Genomic DNA, 18,673 nt, shown 5'->3' with positions numbered 1-18,673 from the left:
CACGAAGCTGTGCTAGCTGCCATATATTCTGCTTCAGCTGTGCTCAGAGCCACAGATTTCTATTTTCTACTACACCACGAGGTCATTCCTGATCTAATGTTAAAACAATACCCAGTTGTACTTTTCTGATCTATTGAACTTCTAACCTAATCTGCGTCAGTGAACCCACTCAACTTGATGTCATTGCCTTGGGTGTACAATAGTCCATGCTCGATTGTTCCTTGTATATACCTGAGAACATGTTTGGTTGCTGCCTAGTGTGCTCTCTTGGGTTTCACCATGAACTGACTGAGGGTGTTGACAGCGTAACATATGTCTGGCTTGGTATTGACCAGATACATCAGGGACCCTATAAGCTGCCTGTACAAGGTGGGATCAACGTTTTTGTCTTCTGATGCATCAATCTTCTTCCAGTTGGTGATCATTGGAGTAGCCATAGGTCTACAGTCCTGCATCCTGAATCTCTTCAAGATTTCTGTAGCATATCTCCCTTGTCCAAGGAAGATCTCACCCTTCTGTTGCCAAACTTCCAACCCCAGGAAATAATGCATCTGTCCCAAATCCTTCATGTCGAATTCTATGGCTAGGTTCTTCTTACAGTCTTTGATGAGCTTGGATGATCCTGTCAGGAAAAGATCATCCACATATAATGCCAAGATTAGAGGCTCATTCTCTACGACAAGATAGTAAAGATTAGGATCCGCGTCACTCTTGACGAACCCCATCTTCTGCAAGTAGCCATCAATTCGATCGTACCACGCTCTAGGTGCCTGTTTAAGCCCATACAAGGCTTTCTTTAATCTGCATACATGAGATTTCTTCTCATGTGTCTCAAAACCCTCTGCTTGTTCAATGTATACTTCCTCTTCTATCACCCCATTCAAGAATGTTGTCTTGACATCCATCTGGTGAATCTCCCACTTCATCTGTGCTGCAAGGGATATCAAGGTTCTAATAAAAGTATACTTGGCTACTAGGGCGAGGATTTCTTCGTAGTCTATTCCTTCCTTCTGAGCATACCCCTTAGCCACAAACCTGGCTTTGTATTTCTCCACACTGCCGTTTGCAGCATATTTGACTTTGTAGATCCATCTCGAACTTATGACTGACCTGTCTTGCGCCATAGGTACCACTTCCCAGACATCATTGACCATTATAGAACTGTATTCCTCCACCATAGCATCTTACCCATACTTAATGTTGAACAACCTCCTAAAAAAGGTTCCCCGACCTGAGCTACTAGGGTGTGGTATCTGTTTGGTTGTCTTCCCTCCCTTTTATCATTCTTGGGTGCACCAATGAAGTCCTCTGCATCCTGTAGAACCTGTCGGAGTTCTCGACTTGTTCTTCTACTGGTAGTGGGTACATCTATTAGCTCTTCCTCTTCTTGAGATTCCTCCTGTTCTGAAGCTTTGCCTTTAGGAGAACTGCTGATACTAGTTTCTGTTGGTCGAAGTGGTTGGATCAACAGATCGTCTTTTGACTGCTCCTTGGAAGGCATTTCTCAGGATTTCCTGAAAGCTCTGTCCTCCATGAACTTTACATCCCATTGAACCACTACCTTCCTACTCCCTGGAAGATAGACTCTAAATGCCTTAGCATTCTCGCTATATCCCACAAGATATCCTTTCTTAGCAGTTTGATCTAATTTCTTTCTCTTTTTTTCGGGTGTACGACAATATGCCAAACTCCCAAATATCCTAAAATGACTGGCTTCAGGTGTCTTCCCGGTGAAGACCTTTTCCGCAGTGATTTTGCCCAACGCCCTGTGCGGAGTCCTGTTCTGGACATAAAGTGTTGTGCTGCATGCTTCTGCCCACAGAAATTTGGGCATATCATGATCATATAGCATTTCCCTAACTGCTTCCACAATAGTATTGTTTTTCCTTTCTGCTACTCCATTCTGCTCCGGATTGTAGGGATCTTTCCACTCTTTTTTGATGCCTTCCCTAACGCAAAAATTGGTGAAGTCCTTGTCAACATGCTCTCCACCATTGTCTGAGGGCAACACTTTTATCTTCTTTCACGTCAGATTCTCCACTAGAGCCTTGAACTCTTTGAATTGTCCAAAAACCTCATCCTTGGTTTTCAAAAAGTAGATCCAAGTCTTCTTGGAATGGTCATCGATGAAGGTGACAAAGTATTCGACACCACTAAGAGCTTTTGTGGACATCGGTCCGCAAATGTCTGATTGTATCAATCATAGAACACTCTTAGCTCTATTGTTACTTCTAGAAAACTCTGCTTTGGCATACTTGCCTAGAGCGCACCCTCTACATGCATCATCTCGTCTGGGACTTAGTTCTAGAACACCTGATACTGTTTTCCTAAGAATTCTTAGAGCCCCATGGTGTAAGTGTCCCATACTCCTGTGCCATAGTTCATTCAAATCTTTATCCCCATTGCTGCCTATCAGTGCCATTGGAGATTCTAGCTGTAATCTATGCAACACGTTACTTCTGATTCCAATCTGGCCCTTCTTTTTCCAACTCGAGTGTTTGACATATACTTTCTCCTTAATGGAGAAAACGTCATAGCCCTTGTTTTGAAGTTGAGATACAGAGAGTAAGTTCATCCCCAATCTTGGCACATGCGACACATTGGTTGCTTGAAGCCGCTCTCCTGCTTCGATTTGAAAGACTACAATACCTCTTCTTACAGGGGTGCACTTTGCCTTATTTCCCATGGTGATCTGAAAATTCATCCTTTCTTCCTAATAATCTGAAAAACATTCTCGAATTCCTGTCATATGAAAGGAAGCTCTACTATCTATATACCAAACCTTAGAGGAGGCAGAGCTTGTTAGTGAAGCGACTTCTTCTTCTTGTCTGGAAGCTAACATAGAAAAATCATGATCCATGTCCCTTGTGCTATCTTCTGGAAATCTGCGTGAGTCCCTTTGAGTTGATGCCTCTGCATCATGCTCTTGACCCATAGCTGATTCTTCTCTCTTGTTGCCGGATCTCTCCTCTGATACCATGTGAAAATTTCTAATATGAAATTCTACTGCAGCTACTGATTTATTTCACCTACTTATTCTTCACAATAAGTTATTTACGAAATCCCTTCAACAAATATTAAAATAAATTCTATTGCAGTTATCACATAATTACACAGAGAAAATACATACACAAGAACCAATCACATCAACACAGTTGTTTTTGGACAATTGTCCCCGGAAAAACCCAATGTGGGAAAACCGGTGTAGCAGATGAGGGTTTTATTAATCTTCAGCAACAATCACTTTTACAAGGAATGATTTTACAGAGAAACTGAGAGAAAACACCTGAGACTTTCCCCTAGAAACTTTTTGACACCTTGGAGACCCTTCTCCCACTTTTGCGTCCCTCTGCGTGGCTTTGCGTCCCTTTGCGTCAGCTTGCGTGAGCGCTGCGTCTTCCCCTGGACTGCGTCTCCCTCTGCGCTGTCTCTCAATGTCCTTGCATCACCTCCTCCTCAGTCACTGACTGTTGTTGATGCCCTCCTCTTCCTCCACCTTGCAACTCTCCCTCTGAAATCGATCTCCTTTTCTTTGAGAATCGATTTTCCTTGGGATACTGAATATATGCCGCTGTGTCTCCAAATGATCCTCAAGTCTTCTCTTATACTTTCCCTATTGATGACTTAACGATCGAGATTAAGTCTCTAATCAACGACTAAGATTAAAACAGACTTGATCGTCGTCTCTTTGAAGCTTCTCACCCTTATCTTTATTAATACCCATTAATATTTTAATTTTCCCAAGTTTAGACTTTAGGAACCCATTAAAAATATTAATTATTTTAATAACCCCTCATCTGGGTGGAATTTCTCCAAACGATTTCTGGGTCTTGGAGATCTCATGTGCCTTAGCCTCTCCACCAACTTTCAAATCTAGAGCATATCCGATGCTACAAAAAAAATGAACTCCCTTTTCCTTCACCTCATTTCCAAAAAAGAAAAAAAGAAAAAATGAAAAAATGTGCCTTTTTATGCTCGACGAGTTCTAGAGCATATCCGCGGGTCTTATACGGGTAGCCGGGTATAATAAAATACCCACCGAGTTTGGGCCTTAAGTGCGGGTTCTATGCAAGTGACCCGACTCGGTATAGAACCTGCCAAGACCCACGGGTAGTCGCGGGTATTACATGGGTGGTTCTTCACTGATTTTGATGATACATAAGTATTTTTTGTAGGATGATTTTGTTTGGATGCTAGAAGCCTTATAGAGCCTATATATTGATGTATTTTTGGTTCAAAGATGAACTGCACTTGGTGCTATTTTCGTTATGTGCACCCTTACATTTTACTATATAAATGAAAACTTTTGCTTATTTGTGTATAAATGGTTTGAATTTATATGGATGCACATGCATATATATGTTTTTCTTTAAAATTTGAATATTTTATGTATTTTTGTGCGATTATTTTTTTGATCTTGTTTTTTTACCAGTTCTCACTGATTCTTGATTAAGAGGGTTTTCTGGTTCAGTTTCAATAACATTGATATTTATTATAGTCTATTTAGCTTAGTTCTAATTAGATTCTAGAATGATGAATGATGAATTTAGATTTTAAATCAATTTGCATTCTAGAATGATCAATGATGAATATGGATCAGTGTATTTCATTATTGAATCTCGTGATGTATGGATGAAAGATGAGTATGAATGATGAATATGGATGAGTGTATTTCATTATTTAATTCAATTATGCATGGATCAATATATTTATGCTTTCATTATTGAATATGAATTTGTTTTTTTATTTATTTTTATTTTTTTTGTTGTGATTCACGGACACCTTGGTCAATGGGTGGTCGCTACGTCCATGGAAAACTCTGGGCTGATTGACCCTGAAGGGAATTTAGCCCCGCGGCCCACTAACAAGGCCTAACCCCAGGGGGTTTGGGCACAATGGACCCTGTGACCTCCCGAACGGCGAGGCACTGATTTTGACCAACTGAGCTAACCCTTGGGGCTGATATGAATTTGAATTATATATATTAAAAAATTATATATCCCAACGTCTCCCCGTCCCCCCTAAATTTCCCCAAATTTTGAGGGTACTCCCACAAGTCCCCCTTGTGTGTCTCCCCACACCCTCGTCTCCCTGTCCAGGGGTCTTGCTGGAACATTGCTAATAACAGTGCACTAAATTAACATATACACAATACAAATCTCTTGTAGATAATATGATAAAATTAGAAGATTATTCTATTCCCATATGTATATGTGTTTCTAATTCTTGAGAGGCATCTTCATTGTCATCCTTGTTGTCACGCCCCCAATCTTTTTTCTTTAATTGGGCGGTGTGCGGCACCACCGAACGCTCACTTTTACCAAGTGCACGTTTGTGGACTACGCCTTAACCAAGATAACCGAGCATTAACCGATATCAACTTCTTCTTAAACCGATATAACATGCATTAACCGATTATCTTATCCATATAAATGCTTAGATCTTCATTCTTCATTATACATCATAACATCATCATGCATAACTTAAACCGGAATAATAAGAACAACATTCATATGAATCGGGAGGGGCAACTCCCAAGTGAGTCTGCCCGCAATTATATATTATAATAAAAGCTTCAAAGATACAATGCAAGTGTGCCGGGCAAATCCACGGCCAACACTTGATTCCTCTTTCAATTTTACAACAAGGCAAGAAGCCTTAATCATACACCAATTCTGCACCTTTTGAACGTGAACGAGACCCACCCGGGTCTCTACGCCGTTCACTCAAATACTGCACTAACTGTGTACCCAACCGAGATCATAAACCTGCAACCGTATACCATATGCCGTGAGACACTCTCACCAAAACTGCGCAAGCTGCTCACCGACTGCATAAACCGTGCTCATATATGATCCCCAACCGAGACAACCTGTTATGTATAACTCGCTGCGCTGCTACCCGAGCGTGCCCAAACACTCACATAATCTGCGCACTCGTATAACCAACCTGCTGTCCAAATATCGTAGCTTGTTCCCCCAAACTCCAAGTAGAAATCCTTCGCATTCCCTTTGTCATGCGCATGAGTTATGCGCATAAGAACTGCGCATTTCCCACTTGATATGCGAAGACAAGAGCGATGGATGATGGTCTAAATGAATCTCATCACATGTTATTTATATGCCTCTTATCGTAGGATTATGAACGGGTGTCTTGGCCTTAAGGCCGACACCGTTTCTCTCACCATAAGCCCACGAATGCCATTTTAACACGTCGGTCTTCACTCCATCCATTCCCCATCGATATATACATGCTTTCCTTCATACGCTTTACGCCTTCCACGTCATTTAGCATATAGGTCCATACATGTACATATAATATTTTATTTAATTCACGCCCATATCCATATGTGCGTACAGCCATTATATGAATGATCTTTATGCCCATACATACGTTATGTTGGTCTTTCGCCATGTGTCAAAGCCTTTGTCCCATACGCATCCTTTTATATGTTTTTAAGGGGGTATTCACTTACGGCCATCCCCATTATCCCCATATAAATCCACGTATGCACATTGTCTTATATTTCCACACGCGTTCACGTCCTTATAACATATGTTTATGCGCTAATATATACGCTTATGTTTACATGCTATTTCATACATGCGCATAAGCTCCATTTTCGTGCTCTCAATATACTCGCCCGACATTTGTCCACATCCCAGGCAATGTCCCATATATTTCGTCGCACTGCAACTCTGTTTCGTCGCACTATTCTGCAGCCCCGTCACACTATCGGATGACCATGTCCGCTCGTCGGGTGGTCGTGCCCGTGCTCGTCTGCAGAACCGCGTCCTCAACCGTTGCCTTATGCCCGCCTTGTCGAACCGCGCCCTCGTTCCGTCATGCTGTCCACCGCATTTGTCGTTCGGGCTGTTCGTCCATCGAGCGTGGGTTGCCCATGGGTCGTCCGCCCATCGGTTCGCCCACCAATCCAACGCACCGCACCAACTCGTCTTCCGCAGCTCGTGCCGAACCTCGTCGTGCCGTGCCTCAACCGTCGCACATCATCTCGTCGGGCCGCCCGCCCATCGTGTAAGGGCGCCCACCCGGGTCGTGCCCACGCCTAACCGCCGGGTGAATGTCGTGCGCGCCCTGCCCGAACTGCCAGGGCGTTACACTTGTTGTCGGTACTTGACAAATTTAGTTGTCATGTTTATTTCTAGTTACATGTTGTTTCCACTCATGTCTATTCTTCTGACCATTGATAAATACAATGGTAGTTGTACTTGATAATTAATATATAAAGGGATCTTGTACTCAATTGTGACACACATTGGTGTTTTCAACTTTTCATATAGTGAAAGCAATTGTTTATAGTGGAGTTTCTTCCATGATGGCTTTCTTCACAATAGATTTGGTGTTTGGATTTTATGTGATGGTGTGCAATCTGTGATTGGGCTCCATCTCAAGTTTCTAACATGGTATTTAAATGAGCAAAGTTCATTTCCTGAATATGACATGAACAACTTGGTTCTTAAATTGAATAGCCAGAAAAAAATGGGATAAAATAAAGTAATACATACAGATTAAAATATTGTATCGAATAAAATATGAGAGGTGATGATGATAAAATGGCATGTATGATGTGACAATGTACTTGTAGCATTTACTAATTGTTACCACTCAAATAAGCAGTGTTGGCAAGGTTTGACCAAGACGGTGAAGCGAACAAAGTTCCTTCTACAAATTAATTACTCCAAAAGACTTGGAATATCAAGATATCCACGAGGATACAAATATTATATATTAAATATGAATAAGAATGAATGAATAATGATTTACAATGAGAACGAGAGGCTTCCTTATATACCACGCAAGTGTCTCTTCATGAAGAGTCATGCCTCATTTAGACATGCCTCTTCAACGTAATTACTAATTAACTAATAATTATTTATGATTATTATCATTTACATTATATTTATATTATTTATATATTTTATTTGTCACATTGCCTCTTTCCTCAAAAAGCTTTGTCCTCAAAGCTTGTCGATAAATTTTATATATGCCCAATGTCATTTCAGTGTATTCGTCTCACTTTTGGCCAACTTGGTTGATTTTTTTGGTTGCTACAGTGAGTATTCAAGTCTGCCATAAAAGGAAATCAAAAGAACGAAATTTAAAATTTGAATATTGAATTTAATTTGCCTCCAAAAGTCAAATTGGCCTGGCATAAGGACAGGTCGGCATAGCCATAAAGACACACTAATTCGGGCAGCCTAAACCACTATATATTGGCATTCGACGTCATTACTTGGAGACCAGTTCAGACCATGATATCATCTTCTGATTTTCTGTTCACGCGTGTGAGTTAAGGAGTCTTTTGAGGATGACCAAACTCATCTTCTGATCTGTTTTGACCTGCATTGACCGGGTGTTTGAGGTAGTTTGAATGAGATTCTGAGGCAGCTGCAGGAGGCCGAATTTTGGCCCTGTTGATTGGAGTTGACCAAATTTTGTGCAGCAGCAGGAAGGCCAAATTTTTGGTTTGTTTGACCAGCTTTGACCTGTATGATTTCTATTGTTTGTTTGACCAACTTTGACTGGAAAGATCAGATTGCACTTTCGTTGAATTGAACAATTTCTCATAGAGAAGGTTGCTGGGTTTTCTCCCGAGCTTTGGTTTCCCATGTGAAAAATTGTCTTTTTGTGGTTGGCTCTCTCTTTATGATCATGCTGTCATTATTATATTATGGTTGAGTTTTTCTATGTTTAATTGGTTAATCATGAATGTCACATAAGTGAACTTGTTTAAGAAATCATGGGAAAGTAATTATCAGATTAGAAGATCATGAAAAACCAACAAACTTCCACTAAATGCCATGGGCAGTATCCCTACTCACAACAATTCAACCATAGAGTAAGTGGAACAGTGCCTATATCTGTATATGGAAGAGGTAGGAGTTAGTTAAATGACCAAATTCTGATCTGATTTATGATGTAACAGCGAATTAATGTTGCAGACCAACAGTGAGAAATTAGTTAATATGCTATGAAAAACGAGTTTGAAACACCTCAAATTGAATATGGAAGCTTCTTAGCACAATAGAAGACTAAATAGAGCTGTTATGTATGGCTGTAAGAAGAAGAAACACTTTCTGTTCACACCTGTAGATTTAATATTTCTGAAGAGTGCAGCAGACCAACAAGCGTAAGGTCACTTCATGGGCCTGAAAATAGCCTTTAGTGAACCTGAAACTCAAGGGATTTTGTTGGAGAAGTTAGTTCTATCAAAGAGTTTTCCAATGAGCACAAGAACACTAATTTTGGACGAGTAGTTTGAAAGATATTGAATTTGCGATACAACTGCCCAAAAACAAGCCTAGAACCGTGAAGGCTAAAAATTGACTTAACCAAAAACAATGATCAGAATTGCAAATCCTTTTCGGCAGTCAATAAATGATCTAATAGTGATAGATAGTCAACAAGAAACCTCTTTAGATCAATTTCAATGGATACAAAAGTTTCTACCCTGATTTTTTATGTATCCCAAGGCAAGTGGTCACCTCCAATCACTTCCATCTTTGCTGTTGATTATTTCCAGAACCTGTAATTAGCTTCAAAACACTTGGAAATGAAATTAGTACAATAATACAAGGCAAATTAATGGGGGCCGTATAACCTTAGGGCTTCCCAACGTTGCAAATTTTGTGGTGATTTTACCAATGATATAATCAGTAAATGCAATATAATCCACAATTTAATGAAGATATTCACTATTTAAATATTTTTTGAAAATTTTGGAAGATATAAGTTTGGTTTTTGAGACATGATTTTTTAAGGTTTTTTATATTTGAAACTAATTACAAATTTACAAAAAATTATAGGAAATTTGAGATATAATTTTGTAAATAAAATGATTGCAAATTTCTGGAATAAGGATATGATCATTCTTCCACAAGTGTCAAGAGCTGTGAATTATGTCCTCTCTTGATTTGTTATCTCAATGCTTGAGGTCTTAGAACACTACGTGGATACAACCCTAGCCTCCAAAACAAGTACTGGAACCAAAATTCCACTAGGAGGGCCTTCCAAGAAGAGAATCCTGTATCCAAGCAATCAACAATTATTGAAGATAAGGTTATTTATCTCTAGAGGGGAGAGTGAATCATGTACCAAAGAGAAAAACAATACCTTGAATAAATTTAGAGAAGATGTGAGATAAACTCTAGATCTCCTCTTCCAAGACTTCTTGGATCGATTCACTTAGCCTTAAGTAACTTTGTGCTGCTCCAAAATTTGCCTTTCAAAAATATTTGGTCAACCAAACAAAAGAAGAGAATTCACATGTACATGCTTTTGTCTCATGAAAAAGTTCACATTTTAGATCACTTAATAAGTTCACAATGATTTTCTCAAGAGGAGAAGACCTATATTTATAGATGAGGCTCTTTAAAATACCCTCCTTGGTCTTCCACAAAATATGTAACTTCGTTGAATTTTCTGCAATATGTGCAGTAGAAACCAATTTTTTGATCTAATAATTAGTTTCTAATGGTTTTTCCACTCACAATATTTTGACTGATATCATTCAACAATTATACATAGAATATCCCGACAATAAATGCAACGAAAATAGTAAAGATCTTAGAGATGTTGAAAAATTGTTATTGATTTCATAGGATGAGTGGGCCAACATTTGTTGGGTTATTTGTGTGCACAAATGAGTGAATTTGGATGCAAGGACCCTCTAGATTAGTAGTCCTTGTCATGCCATTTCATTTGATGGTGGCACACCTTATGGGTTCTCTTGGTTGGAGAGATGTTGATTTTTTAAGGTTGAAGCCCCAAAGATGGGTTTTGTACCAACACGTCTGCCCCTAAAGTTTATGACCATAACACTAGTTTGCTGCCGTAAAAGAAAGTCGAAATTATAATTTATACAGGCCTAAATCCATGGTTCCAAATTAGCCTTCAAAGCAAGCATTTTGAAGAACAAAATTTATTTTTTAAAAGTAGTCTTTAGCAGGTTGGCCTAATAGCAAATGTTTAAGTCGACTCCATCAAAAAATCGTGGCTTTTCATGGATCAGGTTAGCCTTAATACAGCCTCCTCCAAAATACATATGTATTCACCCTAGTCTTGGTAAATTGAGGCAAGAATTTTGGCTAATCTGAGGTAATAAAACAGGAGGAGTAATTCGAGGCCTAAGCTGCACTGAAGATCTGCAGAAGGCTGAGTTCTCAAGAGGGACTTTTGACATAATTTTTATACTTTTTTTTGTGGTGGGTTTGTTGTTGCCTAAGATGTACACCTAAGTGTGGTGAAAGTTTCTAACCGCACAAGGTATAATCTTTATGGCCCAACGTTCAGAGCAGTGGTTGTCACCTATTCTCTACTCAGTCCGTTTAAGCTCTCTCCTAGACAAGCTATGGGGCGTAGTCCCTAAGATGATTAGAAAGGAAAAACTTGTTGAAAACAAGTTCTAGGAGACTAAGGGCAAGACAATTACTTCTATGTAACTTGAATTTAAGGATTATTTAGCAAGTATGATTGTTTTAAATAAGCAATGTAAACATTACCGAGATGGATTCCAATAAGATCAATATGACAATGACAAGATAACAATGATATATTGGTGCCTTGAAACAATGCTCAATAAAGAAATAACACTTGCAAAATGGAATGATAAGCAATTGTTGTAGGACAAGTGCTAGAACAAGAAACCAAGAGATTACAAACAACTGAAAATATGAGTAACAAGACTTGAGATATAACTTGCAAGAAAAAAAGGCTTGTACTTCCAATGGAAAATGCTCAACAATAATATAGATGATAGACAAGATGAATTAGCCCACAATTTCAATTACAATAATCAATTGGAAGACAATGCTAAATGAATGAATGCAAGATCTATCTATTTGTGATGCAAGGATCTTGGTTAATTTTAGTTAAATGCCTAATCTATGGTGAATGCTTTCTCCTCAATTGTCAAGACTAATTTTGGAACAAGGTGGTTGAAAGAAGTGTTGGGGAAGGAGGCAATGACCTCATTAATGATACCTACATAGGGTTTCTAGCAACCCAAGTGTCTCTGTTCCTACAAGGGACTGAGCCACAAGAGAACTGCAAGGTCACCTGTTTTAACCGTTGTTCAAGGGTCAAGCCTATTAAATTGAATATTGGAGAAAATTGTCCTAAGATTTCTATTCAACCAAGCTTAAGCTGGGAGGTAGATTTTAAGAATGCAAACCTAAGGCTTTTATGGAAATGATGATGCAATTTGAATTGAATGAATTTTAATGACGCCCACGAGACCTAATGTTCTAAGGGACCTATACTCCAAACCAAACAAAACATCATAGTTTCAAGATTCCCTCTAAACCAACCCTTTTGCCATGAATCTTGATGAAGAAATTTGCAGTTTTGTGAAGCCTTGCTTCCTCAAATAGCGTGCTCAAACTGTCCACCTTTAGTTATTTTCAAACTGATTACGAATGTCCTCATAAGCCGGACATTCCATGATGAAGTGCTATTCAGTTTCAACTGCTCCTTTTCTACAAAAGATGCAAGTTCTTTCTTCCCACTCTTCCTTGAGAGTTATCCATCTACCTATTTCGCACCTAAGATGGTGAGGTCCGGTCCTCAGTTGCGCTTAAATAAGTCTTTTCATCATGCGACTGTGATGGGTTGAAATTTTTGACATATATCGATTTTTTTCTGCCAACCTGTTTCTCCCACATGGCAGTCCTAAATTTTTCAAGTACCCACTTTTTTATCTCCTCTTTAGAGTTAGGACAGTGTTGCCAATTTATTCCCCATTTGCTCATCCACTTGTCATTTTGCTTCCTCCATGTTTTCTTCCTATGTTTTAGCTCCTCTGTAGCAATCATCTTGGGCCAACGGTGTTCATCCATGCTTTCCACCTTTTTAAATAACTTAACAAACGAATGTTTGCTAAAGCCTCCATTGGGAATATTCCAGCCCCCACTAGCAAGATCTCATATGGGACAATGAACTTGACTTTGAGGTTACTAATGATTAAGTGCTTTTGAATTCTTTCTAGCTGTCTCCACTTGTGATTTGACATGCTGATCCCCCAAACTTCACATCCATAGAGGACAACTGGGGTAAACAACGCTCCAAAAAGAGTTTTCTTGGTTTTCCAGTCCCATAATTCTGCTTTCCTGCATCTGTTCTGAAGGAGGTAAGAAGCTCTCCATCCCAACTGAGCCTGTTGTGAAAAACAATGCAATGCAATGCTTTAATGAGACACAATTAGAGCAAAATGCTTCAAATGGAATGCTTGAGATATATTAAGATACCGATCCACTTATAATCTATATTACTTCAAGTAGAAAGTAAGATTAGCTTAAGATAATAACCAATGAAGCAACAAGAAATTACTCAATGAAACAAAACTAGAAATGACAATTAGAATTAGATGTTAGATCAACAACTCAAAATGCCTTTAAATAAAAGTGCTTTTAGGACGTTCTTTACTTATGAAACCAAGTAAGAATTATGATGAAAGCACACTTATGAGATGGTAGATGAGATTTCTAATCAAGAAGATAATGAAACTACTTTAGATCTACAATTGCAAGTGAAACAAAGACAAGAGATATTCCAAATGCACTAGATCAAGTAGCTAACTAACGAATGCAAACTAGGGGATTAGATATAGGATGCAATAGTTAGCAATGCAAGATGCAATGAAACTAGAAATGCAAGAGAGACAACTTGCTGCTTCAATGTCGAAATTCTCTATTTGCTGAAGAGGATCAAAGTTGCTGGAAGAAGGGCCTAATAGGTCACTTACTAGCCCTAGACAAGGAAGCAAGTCAAAGCGAAGCTACTAGGAGGCCTTGGAAGGAAAAATTTGGCTCACACGTGTGTATACAATAGTAGTTGCAGGGGGGGCGAACACTTCAGACCTGCAGTAGAGGCTGAAATTTTGAAACTGGGGGTCGAAGTTGTGCTGCTAGAAGAGATTTTACTGGGTTTGACTTGGACAAAGGAAGCACATCATCAGGAGAGGTCAGATTTGGCCTTGGAAGGGTATTGGTCTTGTTCTAGAGGTCTTGGAATTCGTCAATTGAAGAATCTATAAGAAGAGAAGAGATTTACGAGTTTTCATTTCAAGTGGAGAGGTTTTGGCCTTGGCTTGCAACCTATATCCTGTGTTCTTGTGTACTATTGTTCTTCTTGTTTTGGTAGTTGTTTGATGATAAGAACAAACATAATAATAAGAGAAGAAGCTAATAAGAAAGTAAAAGTAAAAAGACATCACAAACAGTTATCAAGAATAGAAAAATCATCCTATCTTTTGCCCTATAGATTTCTCAACATGGTATTAGAGCTAAGATTGGCTAAGGGCATAATGAAGATATCTTCTACATTGAAGAAGTTCCTAACGAAGTGTACAATGGTGGGAAGTCATCTCAAGAACGACATAAAAGAAGTATACGACCTGTTATTTTCTCTTAAGAAGGAATTAACCAAGATATCTACAAAGCACGGAGGACTATTCTCGGCAGTCACCGACACATTTCAAGATGAGAATATTTGGGTAATCGATAGTGGAACATCGAGACATATGACTGGTCAACATAAGCAACTAAAAACATTGTTAAAAGGAAAGTCCTTTTACTCTGTAGAGCCTGGTGATAATAGGAGCTACCCTGTGAGAGGAATTGGATCAACCTCACTAGAGCTGGAGAATTGAGGAAATATTCATCTCAACAATATCTTGTTTGTTCCAGGTTTGCACAAGAATTTACTTTCTATTTCATGTCTAGAAGATAAAGGTGATAGAATTGCTTTCATAGATAGAAACGTTGTAGTATGGGATAAAAAGTCAAGCATAGAAGATGGAAGGATGATTGGGATCCGTGAAGGAAGACTTTATAGATTCTTATTGCTCAATTAAGAACTAACTCGCATCAACTTTGGTGTGAAACAAGACGGTGGAAAAGACCTAAAGAAGCTTGGGAAGAATGGGTGTGTACTTTTTTCACTTCTGGGCAGTGGAATCAGAAAAACATTTCATTTTGGAATGTGATGCTTTCAGAGACATCAGAGACAATTATGGAAATATGTTAGCATTGGTCCCTTGGCATTGTCTTTTCAGTGAGGGAACTGTTAGAAGGTTGGGTCAGCTCATCATCAATTTGAATAAGAAAATGATTGAATTGCAAAAGGCGAAAAGCAGGGAGGCTGGTGGTCCCATAGACTATTTTTAGTCTCGTGGACGTTAAAATATCATTCATTCATATTCTACATCCATGGTTTTTTAGGTCCTTTCATTTTCCTATGTTTTCATTTTGATCACCATTCTCACATATTGTAGTTGGTCTATAAGAGTTTGTAAAAATAATCACCATAATTAGGGAATTATGAAAAAATATAGAATGACAAGAAGCAAAAATGATTACATGATGAAAATTGCTAGGTAGCTACCTGGCTTACGATCGTTGCAATCTCTTATTTTCACCCTTTAGAGTGATTAGCTTATTTGGAATGGATATGATGGGATGCTTTTCTCCCGTGTGTATCCTATGGAATTGGTCTTTATAGTGATCAACAGTTCAAGTTTTCTTGATTCAAAGTAGCAAGCAACATAAGATTTGGCTTCAAAATTCTCTAATTGTATAGCTTTGGTTTTTATATCTGATTGCTTAGATTTATTTGATGGCTTTGGTGATTTCATTGCGCTCACTTCTGAAATTTAATGCTGTAAATTTAATTGTGAGTGCAACACTTATTTTAGTATGTCTGGCCCTTAGGTGAATGAAATAGCTTGGAATACAACTGGAGAGCTTTTCTTTCTCACAACAGGAAATGGTAAGGAAATCTCTTTGTTTCAATGCTTATTATTACATTTTAGTCTCTATGTTTTGTCCTTTCAAATTGCGATGTTTTATATTATATCTGGCAAATATTGATTAAAGAACAAACGGCTGTTGGCTAAAAATTTGTTATCTTTTGTCTTTTAATTTACTTGGTGATGTATTAAATACACATGTAGTTGATAAATTATAATGTGCTCAATTGTTGTAGTGACTTCATGGGTTATGTGAAGGGTTTATAAACCTAGGGTATCATCGCTAAGAAGTTTTAATTAGGAAGTCTTCTTTAGGTAATCATACTTAATTCTGGATGGGTGAATAATTGCTTCCCCAACATCATGTTGATATGAGCTCGATGTGTATAAAAGTCCCCCTTTTTGTAAATATTGCTATTTTGCATCTCCTACTGTTTTGAAGTTTTAAGTCATTTGTGCAGACACTGTCTATTCATTATGTTTCATTTTAAACTTGTAATGTTGGGAAGTTTTGTTCGACATTTCGGCATGATTGTTGTGTTTAGGTTTTGGGAAGGTCATGGGTTCCAACTTTGGTTGGCTACAATACCAGGGATTGAAACAAAAGAATGTAATGACTTAAATGGGTAGAGAGGTGTATGAACTTAGGAAATTGATGGTCCTTGGACTAACAGAAGTGAACCTTTTGAGAGATGAGATGCCCATTTCTGTCAACCAAGACTGTGCATGTGACTTCCAGATAAGTAATTGAATGACTAAAATGGGTATAGATGTGTACTTAGAAAATTAATGACTCTTGGATTAAAGGAAGTGAACCATGTGAGAGATGTGATGCCCGTTTATGTCAAGCAAGACTATGTGCTTGTGATTTCGAGATAAATTGGGGATTAACCAAAATAATACACAGTTGAGTTTAAAATAATCCAAAGACATCATGTATCTTGGGAGCACAAGGATCATGTATGTATATGGAGATAATGTTTTGATTTTCATCTTAATTTGTCAGCTTAATATTTTGATATGATCTTATGAGTTAATCCTAGTGATGAAGTCTCAGCAACATAAAGGGTCCAAAAGTTCAAGAGTACGACATTATGCAAGAATTGCAACACGTTAATGGGTAAAACTCCTTTCTTCAAAGGAAGCTATTGTAGAAAATATTTTGTTAGGTTATTTAATGAGGAACTTTTGAATTTGGTGTTGGTATTGTTCTTTAAAGTAGTTATCAATCCATGCACAAAAGAGTGATTCGAGGGAACCTTTTTGTGAATCGGGACATTTGTCAAGTTAAAGTAGAGGTTGCAAAAGCGGTAGCGTGGTTTGTGAAATTGGGGAGGAGGTAATAAAGTTTAGGTATACACCTTGAACTTGGTGCAGAGGAGGTTAGGGACTGTATCACGGAATCATTCACCCCTAGTGCAAAGCCCACATAAGGTATTATGGCTGAGTGAAACACGGATGTGTTGCCACTGTCACTTAGACAGCTACTTCCGTTTCTTAGTGTGGGACAGATCCAACACAAAGGAGGTTTCCCTATCTAGGGTTCCTGTTTCTCACCTGTTTGCAAGAGGTCTTGAAGAAGATCAAAATAGTACTGGTGTTGTTTCTGGAATCTTGTAGGAGAAGTGAGTACCCAATATACAAGGAATGGTTCAGGCTTTGCTGGTGTTATCTCAGAAATCACTATATGGACATGTTAAATTTTCTAGATTTTCCTCCCTTACGAGCCACTGCAAATCATCTTATTCTGGGCTTCTAAGTATTTCAGTAGTGGATTTGTTGTGAACATATTCCAATGAGATGTTTTTTTGAAGTACGATAACAACAGCACTAAAAGGTGAAATCTCCAAGCATTAACTTGCTTGGGTGATGTCTGCATCAAAATAGACCTAGTGGTGTTGTTCAGTGGAGTCCATTTTGTGGTTTATGTCAGCAGATTTGATTGTCACTTCTGACACAGCTGAGTTATGCATCCATTTGGTACTGTAGCTTGGGTGAAGTCTGATGTTAAAAACCCAGAGATGAATTGTGTGACCTTATGAAGTACTACTGAGCCAGAAAGTTGCATCGGATGATAGAATACAGTAAAGACTATGACTGTATTGTTGACAGTGATTTAAAGGTATATTTGGAGAACAGAATTAGCCATAATGAAACATTGTAGCACTGGAGTGGTAGACTGTTCAAGATGATGCACACTGGATCAGAGGGCTGTGATAATTCAGAAGGTTTATATGAAGTAATGCGCCTAATTTGTGTGGTGTGTATATATAGATACATACACAACACACACATATGGAACGCTGAGGTAATTTTATGGAGCTGACCTATCCTTGCAGCTTTCATATTGAGGTGGAAAGAAAGGGAACGCTGACATAAAGTGAATCCTAACAGAGATTTTTTTTTTTTTTTTTTGATGAGGCTGACCGAAAATAGTATGCAGCGCTGAGCTGACCTGTGCATATTTGGTCTAATGCCAACTTATGTCGTGATGGAATAAATTTAAAGGGACACTTTTGGAATGATGTTTTAATCATGACTTGGGATGTTTCTACACCCTTGGTGTGTTGAATTTTGTAGCTATGGTTGGTCTTCATATTAATATATTTTTATCATTGATGTGTTCCATGCTCAAAAGAAAAGTATATTCTTCATTTATTTGTCAAAAAGAAAATTATAAGGCATCTTTTTCATGACCTTGTCAAAAGAAAAATTTGAATTTTGAATATTTGTTTTGGCTCCACAAGAAGTGCAAGTTGGCCATCTAGTAATCAAATCGGCTCAGCCCTCAATGGCACCCATTCAGACTATTGGATCTTGTTAATTTTAGGGCTATATTGTTCTCTACTATAGATAATTGCATCTTCAAACTTTTTGACATCATCATATAACATTCACCCCATAGCA

General features: G+C 38.4%; 1 protein-coding gene across 1 annotated transcript in view; it reads left to right on the top strand.

The window, feature by feature from the left end:
- LOC149170321 (THO complex subunit 3-like) overlaps window positions 1-18,673 on the top strand; it is a 209,616-nt gene that overhangs the window by 96,215 nt on the left and 94,728 nt on the right. Inside the window, exon 6 of the mRNA XM_089428986.1 lies at window positions 15,729-15,786. Coding sequence (XP_089285112.1) covers window positions 15,729-15,786 — 58 coding nt within the window. The remainder of the gene's footprint in view (window positions 1-15,728; window positions 15,787-18,673) is intronic.

The sequence above is a fragment of the Pinus tabuliformis genome, chromosome 4_2 (genome assembly GCF_031772625.1).
Source record: "Pinus tabuliformis cultivar Carrire ecotype Pingquan chromosome 4_2, CPIR1, whole genome shotgun sequence".
NCBI classification, from domain to species: domain Eukaryota; kingdom Viridiplantae; phylum Streptophyta; class Pinopsida; order Pinales; family Pinaceae; genus Pinus; species Pinus tabuliformis.
This window is presented reverse-complemented; position numbering and strand designations above follow the sequence as displayed.